This window comes from Triticum dicoccoides, chromosome 7B (genome assembly GCF_002162155.2).
Source record: "Triticum dicoccoides isolate Atlit2015 ecotype Zavitan chromosome 7B, WEW_v2.0, whole genome shotgun sequence".
In the NCBI taxonomy this organism is placed as follows: Eukaryota; Viridiplantae; Streptophyta; class Magnoliopsida; order Poales; family Poaceae; genus Triticum; species Triticum dicoccoides.
In genome coordinates, this window is record NC_041393.1 from 495,224,615 (window position 1) to 495,240,349 (window position 15,735).

At 47.6% G+C, this 15,735-nt stretch overlaps 1 protein-coding gene across 1 annotated transcript; it reads left to right on the plus strand.

The window, feature by feature from the left end:
- Positions 1–13,092: 13,092 nt before the first annotated feature.
- LOC119339850 lies at positions 13,093–14,664 on the plus strand. The gene is made up of 2 exons (XM_037611751.1): positions 13,093–13,243; positions 13,324–14,664. The coding sequence occupies exon 2, from the start codon at positions 13,355–13,357 to the stop codon at positions 14,492–14,494; it is 1,140 nt and encodes a 379-aa protein (XP_037467648.1). The 5' UTR covers positions 13,093–13,243; positions 13,324–13,354; the 3' UTR covers positions 14,495–14,664.
- Positions 14,665–15,735: the final 1,071 nt, after the last annotated feature.

The window sequence follows — 15,735 nt, forward strand, 5'->3', positions numbered from 1 at the left end:
CCTTGTCACGGACCGGAGCCTCGGCCGTCTGACTCGCAGGGGGAAGTTTCAGAGAGGAGCAATGCATGAAATAAGTTCAAAAAAAGCAGAAGGCAAAAAGCAATCACAACATTTACACATAAATGGTTCAAGCAAAGGCCCACGGCGCGAGTTCATTACACCCTGAAAAATCTCAGTGGGTGGGTGGACCTGCTACTTAACAGAATTTTCTACAAAAGATTCTCAGGCATTCCCAGCGCCGCGTCGCGACGTCGACGGCTCCCCCCGGCCGGCCTCCGGGTCCAGCGAAGCACCGGTGTCCTCTTTGGCTTCCGCGTCGCCGTAGACGCCCGTCTCCTCTGAGCTGCCCTCCGGGTCGCGAAGAAGCAAGCCGTAGTCGTCGCCATCCATGACTGCACCGTCTTCCGTCCATTCCGGCTAGAACTCATCGTGGAAGGCGAACTCGGCGATATAGCTGGCCCGGGAGGCGATCTGGCCGGCCTGCCCCTGCAGCAACTGCTCCGAGCCAGCGCACTGACCCATCAGCATGTCCAGCTGAAGATCTAGATGCCAAGACAGTGCGATCCGGAGCGCCATCTCAGCACCGGCCCGGGCGGTGGAAACGCGCCAGTCGCTAAGGCGATCCTGACCCATCTCCAACCAGCACGCCAGACGCGAGAAGCTGCACGGATGGACGGAGTCCAGCCACAAGGCCGTCGTCATCGCAGTGCCGGCTCGGGACAGCCGCTCCATCCGTAGCCGGGCCTCAGTAGCGGCAATGATCTCCGGGAAGGTCCAGGCCGTCAGCAGATCCGTCCCGGACCCAACAACACCGGTCGGGTCGCGCTGATAGCAGACGGCTTCCTCCGCCAGCCGATGCATCTTCGGAAAGGCCCCTGTAGCCAAAGAAGAAGCAAGTCAGAATAGCAACAAAGAAGAAAGGGCCGGGTCCCGACCCAGCAAACAACAAAGAAGCAGCACTTACTGGAGAAAGACTCTTCCAGGTGCTACGCCTCGAGCAACGTACCACGTCGCTCCCGCTCCAAGACACGGTCCCGCTCCCAGAGCGCCTTCTCCAAGTCGGCCGCCTTAGCAAGGGCCGCCTTCAGCTCGGTGTCCTTGTCTTCGGCCGCCTTCTCGGCCGCCTCACGGCGGCGAGCCTCGGCCTGGCGGGCCTCCTCAGCCGTGGTGGCCTGCTCCCGCAGACGCTCCACCTCGGCCTGGAGCCGGCCCTTGTCGTCGACCAGCTGGCTGCGCTGCTGGTCCGCCTCGACCAGGGCCTGATGCGTCTCCACCACCTTGGCGGCCTCCGCCTTAAGAAGCTCCACCTCGGCCTCGAGGCGGCTCTTGTGACCCGCCAGCTGCTCGTGCAGCCGGTTGGCCTCGTCAAGAGACCGCCGGGCCGTGGTCGCCTCCGCCCTCGCCTGCGCCGCCTCGACGCCGAGACGGCCGGAATCAGCAACAAGCCGGTCATAGTGATGACCAGCCCGGAACAGCCGGGTCCGCCAAGACAACACCTCGGCTGCAAAGAAGAAGAGCTCAGCAGAAAGACAAGACAAGACCTAAGATTTGGCCCAACTGTTACACAGTTGGCCCAAATCTCGGGGGCTACACCCAGTGGGTGCGCTAGCGTGCCCCCACTAGAAGAAAAGAACACAACAAAGTACCTGCAACAATGTGGATTAAGCGATTGAGCGTCACAGATATGCTGGTGTTGCTGCGACGATATATAGAGACAACAATGGCCATTACATGGGCCCTTCCTTGGTTGTCAACGCAAGTATTATGGACTCCACATTGCTAGAAACACTTGCTTGTCAGAAGGCCATGACTCTTGCCAAAGACTTGGGAGTTCAGAAGATCCACGTGGCGTCAGATTGTGAGGGCATGGTGAAAGATATACAATAAGGGTCGTGTCAGGGGGATGAACCCCAGGCAGGCACCGGAACCCGGATCTATTTCAAAAACAGCGGGGCCCACATCGCCCCGCAAACCGACGTGCGCCAGGCCAGGTCGCTCGACCCGGCAAGGCGTGCAACCCGGCCAAGACCCTTGACTCGGCAAGGTACGTCAACCCGGCCGCAGCGGCTGGCGCAAGGCAGCTCAGCCCAGCGCAACCCTGGCTTCCCCAGCAAGCCAACCCACCCATGACGTCCACGGCAACCCAGCCACAGGTCAGCTCCCGTCCCATCCAGGTCGTACGATGGGACGAGACCTCAATCACCGATGACCAAGACTACAGTGCTCCCGCCCATGCCCATGGTCAGCCGGAGCGTGGCAACAGTGCCCCTTACCTACCCGCTGACCAGGGCTGGCACGACAACAGTGTTCCCGCGCTCACCGCTGACGACAGCAAGCGGCGGCCTGACGGAGAACACTGTGTGCGGCTCGACTCGGCCATGCCATGATGATCGATGAGATGGCGCACAGTCCCCCTAGGCACGTGGGGCCCGCACCTAGGGGAACCCGGCGAACCACAAGCTCCCAAGCGGGACCCAGCCCGGTACCCCGGACACCAACAATACGGACCCACCGACTTGGCATATTACCATTGTAACCCTGGGTGGGTTGATCTATAAAACCCCCCAGGAGTCCACGCCCACAGGGGCATGAGATGAGATGAGATGAGATGAGATGAGATGAGAGATATATGATATGTGAGATCCCCGGCATGCAAAGCCATACGAGATAAAGCAAGCAAGATAGGACTAGCCACTACATAGCAACACCAGAGAGAAGGAGCAGCCAGAGCCTTGGCCAGCCTCCTTCCTCCTCCATACAGCTCCAGGAGCGACATTGTACTATCAACCATCCAACTAAACTCGGCAGGACTAGGGGTGTTATCTCTCCGGAGAGCCCCGACCCTGATTATGTCCGGCGTCCCGCGCCCGCGCATATCAACCTCGCCTCCGAAGCCCACCAGCGCCCTCAAGCCTCCTCCTCTCTTTAGCCATCCCTTGGCATCTGCCGTGCGCCCACCACGACAGGTCGGGTGGTCTCCATTGAGCTATCATGAAGGAATTTAACGCTAGGAGAGATACTTCTATTTCATGAAATTTTGTTTATGAGGGTAGGATTTTTAATTTCGAAGAACATAATCTCGCCAAATTCGGTTTTGGTCTAGGTATAGGGTGCCATGTTTGGTTGCTCCCCACGACCAAAATTTTGTACCTATGAACATTGTTACAAATCAATATAGTTGGCGATAATTCTTAAAAAAACTCATGGCGAGATTTTGATTAAAAAAATCCAACTCGCGGCGAGCAAGGTTCAGTACACTAAAAAAAGCCACACCTACCACTTGACATGAGTGTTATATAAGCTATCTCAAAAACAATGAAAAAAAGCCACGCCTAGAAGGAGGACAGAACAGCCTAAAAAAAAGAAGACGGAACGAGTAATTCTAAAAAAAGGACAGAAATAGGGCAGACCGGAAGACCTAAGCTCCCCCTTCCCACTCTCCGCCGCCGCACCAATCCCCTCCTACTTCTGTAGGCAAAGGACCTTGTTCGTTGATCATTTGGTTTCCAGGTACTATTATTCGCCGAAAGCCTCTGCCTTTTCAAACGTCACACCAAATTATTGATCACGTTTTTTCTCTTTTATCAGCAAGGCTTGCGTATTACTATATCTCAGGAAAGCTGGTTGCAACATCAAGCTCGTCGACAGCGATGGCTTCATGTGGGCCATGTCACAGGTTACGTGGTCCATCCCCAACCCCTCTGGTTCAACCGTCGTCGATCTCTTCGACGGCCCTGCCGCTGATCTCCTCTGCCAAGCGGTCAAGGATTTGTGATCCTTATACGCCATCGAGCCCATTTTGTCATTTCTGAAGGACACGTTCTATGGCGGCGGCTTGGAATCCTCAATCGCCAAGTCAGATCTCATCGACCACGACCATGACCACGAGGAGGGCACCCACAAAGGTTCTTCCACCATGGGTCCGTCCTCTTCCAACTGGAAGGATCCCGTCCATGAAATTGAGGCAACATTCTCTCAATAAATTGTACCTTTTTTAGCTTTCCAACATGTACCCTTTGTTCTAGTAGCATTTGTCGTGCGGTGCTATAACTGTGTCGTGTTTAATTATTTTCGTTATGCAAAAATGTAAGTATGAATTGTCCACTTCAGTTTCACGAATGGCTATATTTGGTTGTTTATAGTGAGTAGATGTCTTGTTTATCTGTGTTTGGTTGTTAGGTTGGTTGTAGTGAGCATTTTTCCTGTTATCGAGCCGGTGCCTTGTTTATATGTATTTTGTCTTAGTTTGGTTGTAGTGAGCATTTGTCTAGTTATCAAGCAGATGCCTTGTTTATCTGTATTTGGTTGTTAGGTTGCTTTATTTAGCATTTGTCTAGTTTTCAAGTAGATGCCTTGTTTATCTGTATTTGCTTGTTAGGTTGTTTGCAGTGAGCATTTGTACAGTTTTCAAGCATATGCTCTGTTTATCTTTATTTGCTTGTTAGGTTGGTTCCAGTGAGACTCTGTCCAGTTTTCAATGGCTATATTTGGTTGTTATACTGATCATTTATGCCTTGTTTATTTCTGTCATTCACAATGTGTTGTTCATTATGTGCAAGTCGGAACTGTGCCGCTCGACTGCATCAATACCAGTTTGAACGGCTATATTTGGTTCCAGTTATGCCTGGTGTAGTTAACACATGCCCTTTATTTTAGTTTTACACATTTATCCACTGATGTTTAAGCATTACCTACGTTCTATTCATTTTCAACAATACCAGTTTGAATTGCAACATTTGATGGTTGTTAAGCTTGCTGTCAGTAACATTGCCTTCCACTTTATATATGCTTTAACAACATGCTGAAACCAACACATTCAAGCTATCATTTGGAGATGATATTGTTTACCTTTTCTATATTTTTTTGATGTTAAGGTTGCCATACTTATCATGCCTTTCCACTACTTATGCAGGACAACAACAGGAGTGGTCGTCATTTTCCGCCGAGGTTAGCTTCATCCCTTGCCATGTACTCCCCTGTCGTTACATAATGTAGTGCATATAAATCCAAGCTTGGACACTTGTTAGCTTCTAATATTGACTTGTTGTTTGTAGGTACATATGCCCTTGGCAAGGATCTACGCAACGACCCTTTTTGCGTAAGGGGCAATGAGATATTCATGAACAAGCATCAAGTGAGGAAACTGATAAGGATTATTAGCAAAAAGATACGAATGGTGGCAAGCAAATTATTTGTTTATGCTCTATCCAACACAACAGTGAGCTGTAGGATGGTAACTACAAACTCTACAACCTTCTCTTTTTACTGCCCATAATGAGTTGTTAGACAACAATGTTTGAGTCTTTCTCATTTGCGGTGGTTCCCGAAGTAGTTCACTTAAGATTACCTCGCAAAGTACATGATTGATGGACACGCAATGAAGGTTAAAGTATTTCATCCAGACTACAATGAGCATCAAGAAGTTGAATGAAGACAGTGAAGGATGGACAGGCAGCCATCACAAGGGGTTGGCCTAGAGTCGTGCACGCATTACGCATGGAGGAGGGCACAATATGGGCATTCCGCTTCAACTTCTCTAGCAACCAGAATGTCTTTCGTCTCTCTCTTTACAGTCTTTAGTACAACTGTGGTTCATCATTCTTTACTTGGTGCTTACGTAGTTCTTCAGTTTATGTACATATGCATCAAATTATGCATTCGTGGTTGAACCAATATTTGTAATAAACCTGGTTGGATATGAAATAAGTGATTGCCTACTTTCAAATTAAAAAATGTGATTTTTAAATTAGGGATTACACTGCACATGGTTTGCAAAAGCGAAACATCTGCGATAGACATGGAGATCAGACACGTTTCTAGGATCCACTACGTGTGCGATCAATCTCCACCGCACACATGATCAGCCAGAAAAAAATGTGTGCGATCAATCTCCACTGCACACACGATCAGCCAAGAAAAAATGTGTGCGATTAACAACAGCATCACACACAGTTCTTTCTTATTAAATGTTTGCGATAGTCACCTTATCACACAGGCTTCAAAATTATTGACTGTTTGTGATGTTGTGCGCATCGCAAACGTTTGGTACTTCTTGGATTAACTGTGTGGGGTGTACATACTAACGGAAATGTATTCCTTGGATGGACTATGTGGAATGTACATATGAACGGAAACGTTTAGCGAGGGTTGACTGTGTGCGATGTACTTACGACCGGAAACGTTTTCCCCTGTATAATTGTACTTTTTAGCACTACTGTATGTATAATTGTATTTGCTCGCTCGTCGGTCGCACACGACCTCATTTTGCCGAGTGTGTGCGCTAGGAGGGCATATCCCTGACAGTTTCTGGGTCGTGTGGGAAGGACCCCCCCTATCGCCCACACTCAATTGGTGACGGTTCCAAATGTCGTCGCGGAAAGGGGTTAAACACTGTTTGTATAGCACCGATGCGTACAAGTGGTTGGTCCAACTACCTAGCAGTCGGTGGTGCCGCCTCAGGGCAACTCGATGGTATTTTGGCTACCATCCACTTTGCATAGACGGTATTGTCCTGAGAACAAGATACGCGCGGCTCCTATCGGGGTATCGACGCACCGGGTGGTCTTGTTGGTTTTGTTTTACCATTGCCAAAATGTCTTATGCATCGGGATCCCGAGTTTGATCGGATGTCCCGCCATGGAGGATTGTCTCTGTGGATCATGAGTGTGTCATGGGCTAAGTTGGGACACCCCTGCAGGGTTTGAACTTTCAAGAGTCGTGCTCGCAGTTATGTGGCAGATGGGAATTTTTAATGTCCGGTTGTAGAGAACTTGACACCAGATCCGAATTAAAATACACCAACTGCGTGTGTAACCGTGATCATCTCTTTTCGAGTAAGGTCGAGAAGAGAACACGGTGGGGTTATGTTTGAACGTAAGTAGTTTAGGATCACTTCATGATCATTACTAGTTTGTGACTGTTTGCGTAGTTTCTCATCTTATTTTTGTACTCGTAAGTTAGCCACCATACAATGCTTAGTCGCTTGTTGTAACCTCACCACTTATCCATTCCATTCCCATTAATCTTTGCTAGTCTTGATAACCATGGTAATGGGATTGCTGAGTTCTCGTGGCTCACAGATTACTACAACAACAGTTGCAGGTACAGGTAATGCGATGATCTGTCGTGAGAGCGTTGCTTTCTTGTTTTGGAGTTCTTCTTCTGCTTCTTCTTCGATTGAGGGATAGGTTCCTGGTCGGCAGCCTGGGCTAGTAGGGTGGATGTCATTTGAGTTTCTATTTGTGTTTCATCCGTAGTCAGAGGTTGCTCTTATGCATGATGTTGTTGTTTTCATGTGGAATTGTATGCGTTTTGTATGTATCCCCATCTATTATGTAATGGTACGATGTAATGATATCCACCTTGCAAAGCGTCTTCAATATACGGCTCTATCCTTGGTGGGGCCTTCGAGTTCCTCTCGGATAGGATCGCATATTGGGTGTGACACAAGGGATACAACACAAAATAAGCTTGCACAAGTAAAGGTGAGAGATAACCAAGAGTGGAGTCGGTGGAGATGAGGATGTGTTACTGAAGTTCCTTCCCTTTGAGAGGAAGTACGTCTCCGTTGGAGCCATGTGGAGGCACAATGCTCTCCAAGAAGCCACTAGGGCCACCGTATTCTCCTCTTGCCCTCGCACAATGCGAGATGTCATGATTCCACTATTGGTGCCCTTGAAGGCGGCGACCGAACCTTTACAAACAAGGTTGGGGCTATCTCCACAACTTAATTGGAGGCTCCCAACGACACCAAGAAGCTTCACCATAATGGAATATGGCTCCACGGTGACCTCAACCATCTAGGGTGCTCAAACACCCAAGAGTAACAAGATCCGCAAGGGATTAGTGGGGGAAATCAATTTTCTCTTGGTGGAAGTGTAGATCGGAGCCTTCTCAACCAATCCCTAGAAAATCAACAAGTTTGATTGGCTAGGGAAAGAGATCAGGTGAAAATGGAGCTTTGAGCAACAATGGAGCTTGGGGAGGGAAGAGGTGGTCAACTTGGGGAAGAAGACCCTCTTTATATAGTGGGGGGAAAGATCCAACCATTACCCACTTATTCAACCCATGACATGCGGTACTACCGCACAGACACGCGGTACTACCGCAAGGGCTTGCGGTTCTACCGCTAGGCCATGCGGTACTACCGCTCGCGCGACAGAGACCAGACGAGGCCCTGTTGCATATAGCAATGAGCGGTAGAACCGCCGGAGCGGTACTACCGCGCGCCCTTGCGGTACTACCGCAAGGCAGGGTTCAATTGGGCCGGGAAGGCACAGACTAATAAAATTGCATTCGTGGCCACTTCCGCTGAGTTTCGGTATGTGCGAAAATCTGGCACGGTACTACTGTTCCCAGGGAGTAGTACTACCGCGTATGGCATGGAAGTAAAAAATTACTTCCGCACCTACTTCCTTGCATGTCAGCGTTCTGGGCTAGAGGCCACGGTACTACTGCTCGGGAGGAGCGGTACTACCGCATAGCGCGATACTACAACTTCCCTTGGCGGTACTACCGTGGACAACTGCGGTACTACTGCTCCCTTGAGCAGTACTACTGCACGCCATAGAAACTATAGCACTTGGAGGCCTTCATCTTCGCATAGATAAGGGTAAACGACCGGTGCTCCGAAGAAGTGAAGGAAAGGTGGTGCAAAGGAACAAATGTGTACGTTTTGATTCCACCCTAACCTTTCCGAAGTGGACCCCCTCTTAATAGTACGGCTTTCCTATGACTCAAATCCACCGAAAAGAAAGTAGAAAACCGCCGTCTTCGATAGGCTCCGAGGGGCACCGAATCGTCTTGTGCCTAGACATGAGATCTCTAAAATGCTCAATGCACACGATTAGTCCGCAAATGCATTGTCACCAATCACCAAAACCACATAGGGAGAAATATGCCCTTACAAAGGGCCTCGTATGGGCCAAAAGACGTCATGGGCCATACATGGGCCGGAAGTTACAATGGGCTAGAATCATATAGGACGGCCCAGATAACGCTGCTGGGCCCAATTTGGATAGACCATAACAGGCCATGAGTTAGCGGGCTGTAAATGGGCTATATGCGAACAGGCTGTTAACAGGCTTTCCATGGGCCGGCCCGCTACCTTTTGAGCAGGTCAAACTGGCCGGCCTTTGCACCTGAATGGTCCTCTGTTGGGCCGTGCCACATGTCGACATATCATAGGTGCCTCTCGTCCAATGAGTGGATGACATCTATCCCAACGCTGAGCTGACACATGGTTCCTCTGGCCATTGAGAATTTTACACGTGGAAAATCCCCATTGGTCCGAGTTGTTAACGGGTTATTGGATCCAAACCGGAACCCGATAGCTTAACAGCGACCCGTTACGGTGGATGCCACATGTCGGTTACCCTTGACGAAAGCACTTCCATGACACGCCATTTATCGTCATGGAAGTGGACACTTCCTTGATGATAATTTTGGTATTGTCATGGAACACTTCTACCACAACACAGGTATGACTATCTTGATTCTGTCATAAAATCGTCATGGATGTACATGCATGACAGAAAACGTGACCTACTGCGACAAACACGTATCATCGCGGAAGTGTATTTTTTTGTAGTGCAAGTAAGGACAACACCCAAGCACCAGTCCACCCACATATCAAATTATCAAAGTAACGAACACGAATCATATGAGCATGCTGAAAACTAACTTGACAATAATTCACATGTGTCCTCGGGAGCACTTTGCTTCATATAAGAGTTCGTCCAGGCTTATACTTTGCTATAAAAAGGATTGGGCCACCTTGCTGCCCCTTTGCTACAGTTGTTACTTGCTACCCGTTATGAATTATCTTATCACAAAACTATTTGTTACTGATAACTTCAGTGCCTGCAAAAAATACCTTGTTGAAAACCGCTTGTCATTTCCTTTTGCTCCTCGTTGGGTTTGACACTATTATTTATCGAAAGGATTACGATTGATCCTCTATACTTGTGGGTCATCATAGATAATCGGTCATGGTCTATGGAGGGTGATTCCTCCTTCACCACTTCCGATAACGACTCTGTCGTGCAATACTTCAAGTATGAACTTTCGAGGGTGATTCCTCCAAGTTCACCTTGACAGTTACATCGAGTGGACATCGAGGGTGATTCCTCGGACCCCCCTTGATGTTATGGACACACGGTTACTTTGACTTTACCCTAGAGCAATATGAAAGACGGGTCAACCCCGAGGGGTACCCGCGAGTGATGTGAAGTCAGGTTGGCCTGGAGGGTACTCGCGAGATAACTACGCGGCACGGCCGGGCACTCTTAGCCCTTGCCGTAAGTCCGTGAGACGGGGCGACGAGACCACATGTCGTGGATCATTGATCGTTACCGTGTGCTCCCAAGACACTAACGGTTTGGATATGTGATCCGAGTAGGCCTCTGGCCTTTTCGCACTAACCACCACGCGGGAATAAGTATGGGCACTCTACATCGTACGATTCTTCCAAAAGCTCTTAGACGTCAGCGGTTTAGCGGCGCGCGCCCGGTTGGACGAGAACCACATGCGCTTGTATAAGGGGGTGGGTTTGCCCAGGTCACGTTCGCAACATGTAGGATTGCAAAGGACGATTGGCCCATGACCCCTTCGCATTTAGGATATAGACCAGCGTGTTGGCTTCTTTGTTGAGCCTAGGTAGGACTATAGTGTGTCGATCAACCGAGGACAGTCATGACCTGATGGTGTCTCCAACCAGAGTTAATCGAGCATGTTGGTTAAGTTGGTGCACCCCTGCAGGGAAGTTAATCTATTCGGATAGTCGTGTCCATGATAAGGGACGCTCGGAGTTGTATCCCTATCTACACAACTAGAACTGGATGCTAGAAGCATGAAAAGGATATGATGGATCCGGGATTGCTTTCTCGTAGGGAGTCAAGGAAGAATCTCTGGGCGTTAATAAATATACTTGCTACTTATAATATGCTAATTTGCACTCTTCTAATGCTGCAAGATGCTTCAAGATGCTAGTATTCTATAGGCTAGGCTTTCCCCTCTCTTCTGGCGTTTTTGTTGTTCAGTCCAAAGATATATCCCCATTCCTTTGATACCGATGGATACTTAGTATAGATCTGATGTAAGTCTTGCGAGTACTTTGGATGAATACTCACGGATGCTTTGCTACCTCTTTTCCCCTACACCCGATTACTGCGATCAGATGACAGAGTCCAGGAGCCAACTGACACCGTCGTCGACTACTACTACCCCGACGGAGCCTACTACTATGTGGAGACCCCGACGACCAAGAGTAGTTAGGAGGCTCCCAGGCAGGAGGCCTTGCCTTTTCGATCAGTGTTGATGTTTGTGCTAGCCTTCTTAAGGCAGACTTGTTTACTTATGTTTGTACTCAAATATTGTTGCTCCATTGACTCGTTTGTATTCAAGCCCTCGAGGCACCTGGCTTGTAATATAAAGCTTGTATGACTTTAATTTGTGTCTAGAATTGTGTTGGGATATCTTCCCGTGAGTCTCTGATCTTGATCGTGCGTATTTGCGTGTATGATTAGTGCACGATTAAGTCGGGGGCATCACAAGCATACACCAGTAACAATCAAGGAAAGACACACACAACAAATAGAAACACGTATGGTACCCATATCTCCTTCATCAATTGGTGCAAAGTGATGAAAAAAGCTTTCTTCATGAGCATAAGATCCCATCTCAATCATGTCGAATTGTTGATCGCTTAGTTTGCTCTCACGAATATAGTTATGAAGACACACACATGCGATAATTATCTTAGTTTGCGTTTCAACTTTGTATCATGTGATGATGAGGATGATTCACCATTAAACAAGGTTGGTGCCAATACAAAAGATTTTTTTTATTCATACACTCATGGTGGTACATCAGGAGTTATGTGCAACCATGGCAATTCATACACTCATGGCAGTAGACCATGAGTCCTATACAACCATGGCAATTCATACACTCATGGCAGTAGACCATGAGTCCTATACAACCATGGCAATTCATACAGTCATGGCAACACATCATGAGCTACATACAACCATGGCAACTCATACAAAACAAATACAAGAATCTGAAATCAAACAAGGTCAGACCCACACTATCTATTCTTTCTTCATGACAGAACATCATATACAAGCATTTTTGTTTCATATACTCAAATAACAGCAATATTTTCTATATACACTCATAACTAATCTTCTTCGTACACTAAAAAAACAAGCATGTGCTCAAGGAATAACAAGAAGGGGATAGAAGGCAGAGGAGTTGTTCACCTTGTTGGGTCGGCCTGCTTGGCAAGCCACTTGGCGCGGCGATGGGGAGCTTAACCGACATTGTGAGGAAGCTTGGTCGGAGTCCCCTGTTGAGAGGACGAGCAACGATTGTGTGTAGCCCTCGCGTTGTACAGAGGAGGGGCTGGGGTGGGGCAGAGTAGAGGAAGGCGGGGGGAGGAGTGTGTCTACCGAGCATCGTCGGTGCCCATGTCGTCGGCTTGGAAGAAAGGCAGGGTCGGTGGCAGCGGGAAATCCTAGGATTTCAGTGCAGGGGGGAGCGACGAGAGATACTATCTTGCTGCTCATATTTTGAAAACAGGAACATTGTTGGACCTCCTTAACAAAACTAGAAAACATAAATATTTTTTTTTATTTGTGAACAATTTTTGAAACATGAAGATTTTGTGAAGCTCGTTAACAAATTTTGAAAACACACATTGTTTAAATTTCCAAACAATTTTTGAAAGTCCCAACAAAATTTGAAAACACAAACATTTTTTGAAATTTACAAAAAATATTTGGAATGGAAAATATTTCCTTGAAACCTGAACAACTTTTGAAAAGTTTTAACAAAAAATAAAAAATAAAATGAAAGGAATAAAAAATAAAAGTAAAAGGAAAAATAAAAAAATAACGAAAAATAAAAAGCCGAAAGAAACAGAAAGGACAGAAAAAACAAAAGAAAAATAAAATGGGCCGGTCCAGTCGGGGGCACCCCTGTGCGGACAGTTTGCCGCGACGTGCGATAGTTTGCAATCTAACCAGGCCTTCTGCTAGTTGGGCCCCTGGCCCATGTAGGCAAAGAGTCTCCATGGTAGTATATATAAGAAGGACGGAATTTGCTCAAAAAAAAATAAGAAGGACGGAACTAGGGTAATCCCAAAAGACCTAAGCTCCCCCTTCCCAGTCTCCGCCGCCGCACCAATCCCCTCCTATTTCTCTTGGCAAAACACCTTGTTCGTTGATCATTTGGTTTTCAGGTATGTTATTCGGCGAAAGCCTTTGTCTTTTTAAGCGTCTCACCAAACTATTGATCATTGTTTTCCCTTTTATCTGCAAGGCTGCGATTATTGGGGCGCAGACGATCGAAGATGATGCGGCGGCTTCTCAATGTGGTGGTGAAGAATACTTCCACAGGCGTCCATTCGGTGCGGCGAATCGACCCGTACAAGCATCTCTTCTACGAATCGGGAGGTGAGCCAGCAGCATCGATCGCGAACAAGACCAAGGATTGTGCTCTGGAAATGCAGACCCTTTCTCTTCCCGAGCCAGCGGTGAGCTTCTCCCCATCCCCCACCACTCTGCCTAACATGGGCGGCATGGATTTGTTCGCGCTCCTCGGCAGCCGCGGCAGCGAAGGCAGGATCGTAGGCGCAAACGTGGCCGGCGAAAGCATGCTGTACGATGCCGACGAGCGTCTCTTCCTTCATCTGCCCTGGATCAACGAGCCCAAGGGGTGGAACCCCGTGTGTCTCTCCATCCCCATACCCGGCGCTGCCGAGAACAGCCTCTACGTCATGGAGAGGTACCTCGGGCAGTCTATGGATGCATATGGCTCCAGCGAGGACTACACTGTTTCCTGCTTCGAGGTCCTTGAGCACGGGCCTAGGACCGGCGGTCAAGAAGTGCGCGAAATGCATAGAGGCTGGCGCTGGCGGGTTCTTCGGCCGCCTCCATTCGTCCTCGAACCAGACTACCAACCCTCCGTCATCGCCTCCTACACAAGCATGGTTAACAAGACCAACAGGTGCTCCACCATCTATATGTCATTTGAGGACACGCGCACTGGCACCTATTCCTTTGACACATCGAGGAACGTGGAGCAATGGATGCACGTCGGCGAGTGGACTCTGCCCTTTCATGGGGAAGCCAAGTACATCCCTGAGTTCAACCTATGGTTCGGCTTCTCGGCAGACGGCCATAAACACTTGTGCGCTCTGGACCTTTCTGCCATGGAGGACAAACAACCACCACCCATTCTGCAGCACTTTGAGGATCCGAACCCACCCGAGGAAGAGGGCTGGTGTGCAACGTCTTGTGAACTGGTATACCTTGGCGATGGCAAGTTTTGTGTTGCCAAGACTATTGAGGTCGATGAAACATCTGATGAGGAGTTTGCGGTGCTCACTGGCGTACAGATTTTGCGCGGCGATGACAATGGCCTCCGCATGATCAAGCACAAGTCCACATGTTACTCTTTTGTCAAGGACGTGATCAACTGGGTACTTTGACTTAGTACTGTTGGTTTTGTTATGCATTGGCATGTTCCCTTCCTAGTACTAGATGACAGTGATGTAAGAACCCTTAGTTTTGTTATGCATTCGCCTGTCCCCTTCCTATTAGATGACAGTCATGTAAGAACTCTTGGTTTTGTTATGCATTCGTCTGTCCCCTTCTAGTAGATTACAGTCATGTAAGATACTTCTGTTTGGGTTTACATCTCGATTTTTTAACCTAACTTTGACCCAAAATTTGACTCACAAATTATATGTTATATGCCACAAAATGTATTACCATTTGGAACTTCATTTGAATATGAATTTCAATGATATTTTTTATGGCATATATTTTGTGTTTTATGAGTCAATTTTTGGGTCAAATTTAAGCCCCTCGGAAGGACTAATAATAATAAATAAACCAAACAAAGGGATGACTGGCTGCAGCCGTCGTGCAGCCTGTTTATCGTCCGCACAGCAGTTTGGCAGAAATAATTATGTTTCATGTGTTCCGCTGGTGGCTGAGATGTACTTGTGTATAAGAATAAAATAATCTTGGCTTAAGATTTGGTTTGTCTGGCAGGCTGGTCATGCTTTCTTTATGTCGCGTGGTAGATCTGCTCTCATGTCAAGAACAAGAATTTTTAACTTTGATATGGCGCTCAAGATATTGATAACGACCGGGTGGCAAATTCATGGCACCCATCTGAGGCCAGCCTTGCTTGGCATACATGGCTGCATACATGTGATGGGAAACATGCATGGAAGCTTGGGCCTGGATATGCAATTATGCCTTCCTAAGTTTTACTGATGCAATTTCTTTTTGAAAGATCCCTTAAATCATTTACCCTTTTGCTCCTGAGAATTGTTTACTACTGTGAATTGTATCAATGGTCGAAATGGTCAATTAACGACATAGACCGAGATACCATAAAACCCCTTTAGTAGATCGACTGAAATATGAACATTCTTGGCCCAAAGTTATAGGATTGCACCAATTAATTGCTAACCTCTTGGTTTTAATGATAATTGTTCTACCATGTGTTTTTCTTCTACTACCATCACATCCACAATGTCAGTTGGAATTATATATATAGCTTAGACATTTAGTGTGATATATTCTGCGAGATGTGTTCAAATCACTATATTTTTCCATGATATTAACAATTTTTCTTTGAATGTATAAGTGAATGTTCTCTAAAATTCCATTCTCAGTTAAGTCTGGTCTTTCTTTGGGTATTTTATATAGTAAGGTC

Bases quoted from the DNA above. Each gene is read 5' to 3' on its own strand.
- LOC119339850 (XM_037611751.1), top strand. From the start codon at position 13,355: ATGATGCGGCGGCTTCTCAATGTGGTGGTGAAGAATACTTCCACAGGC.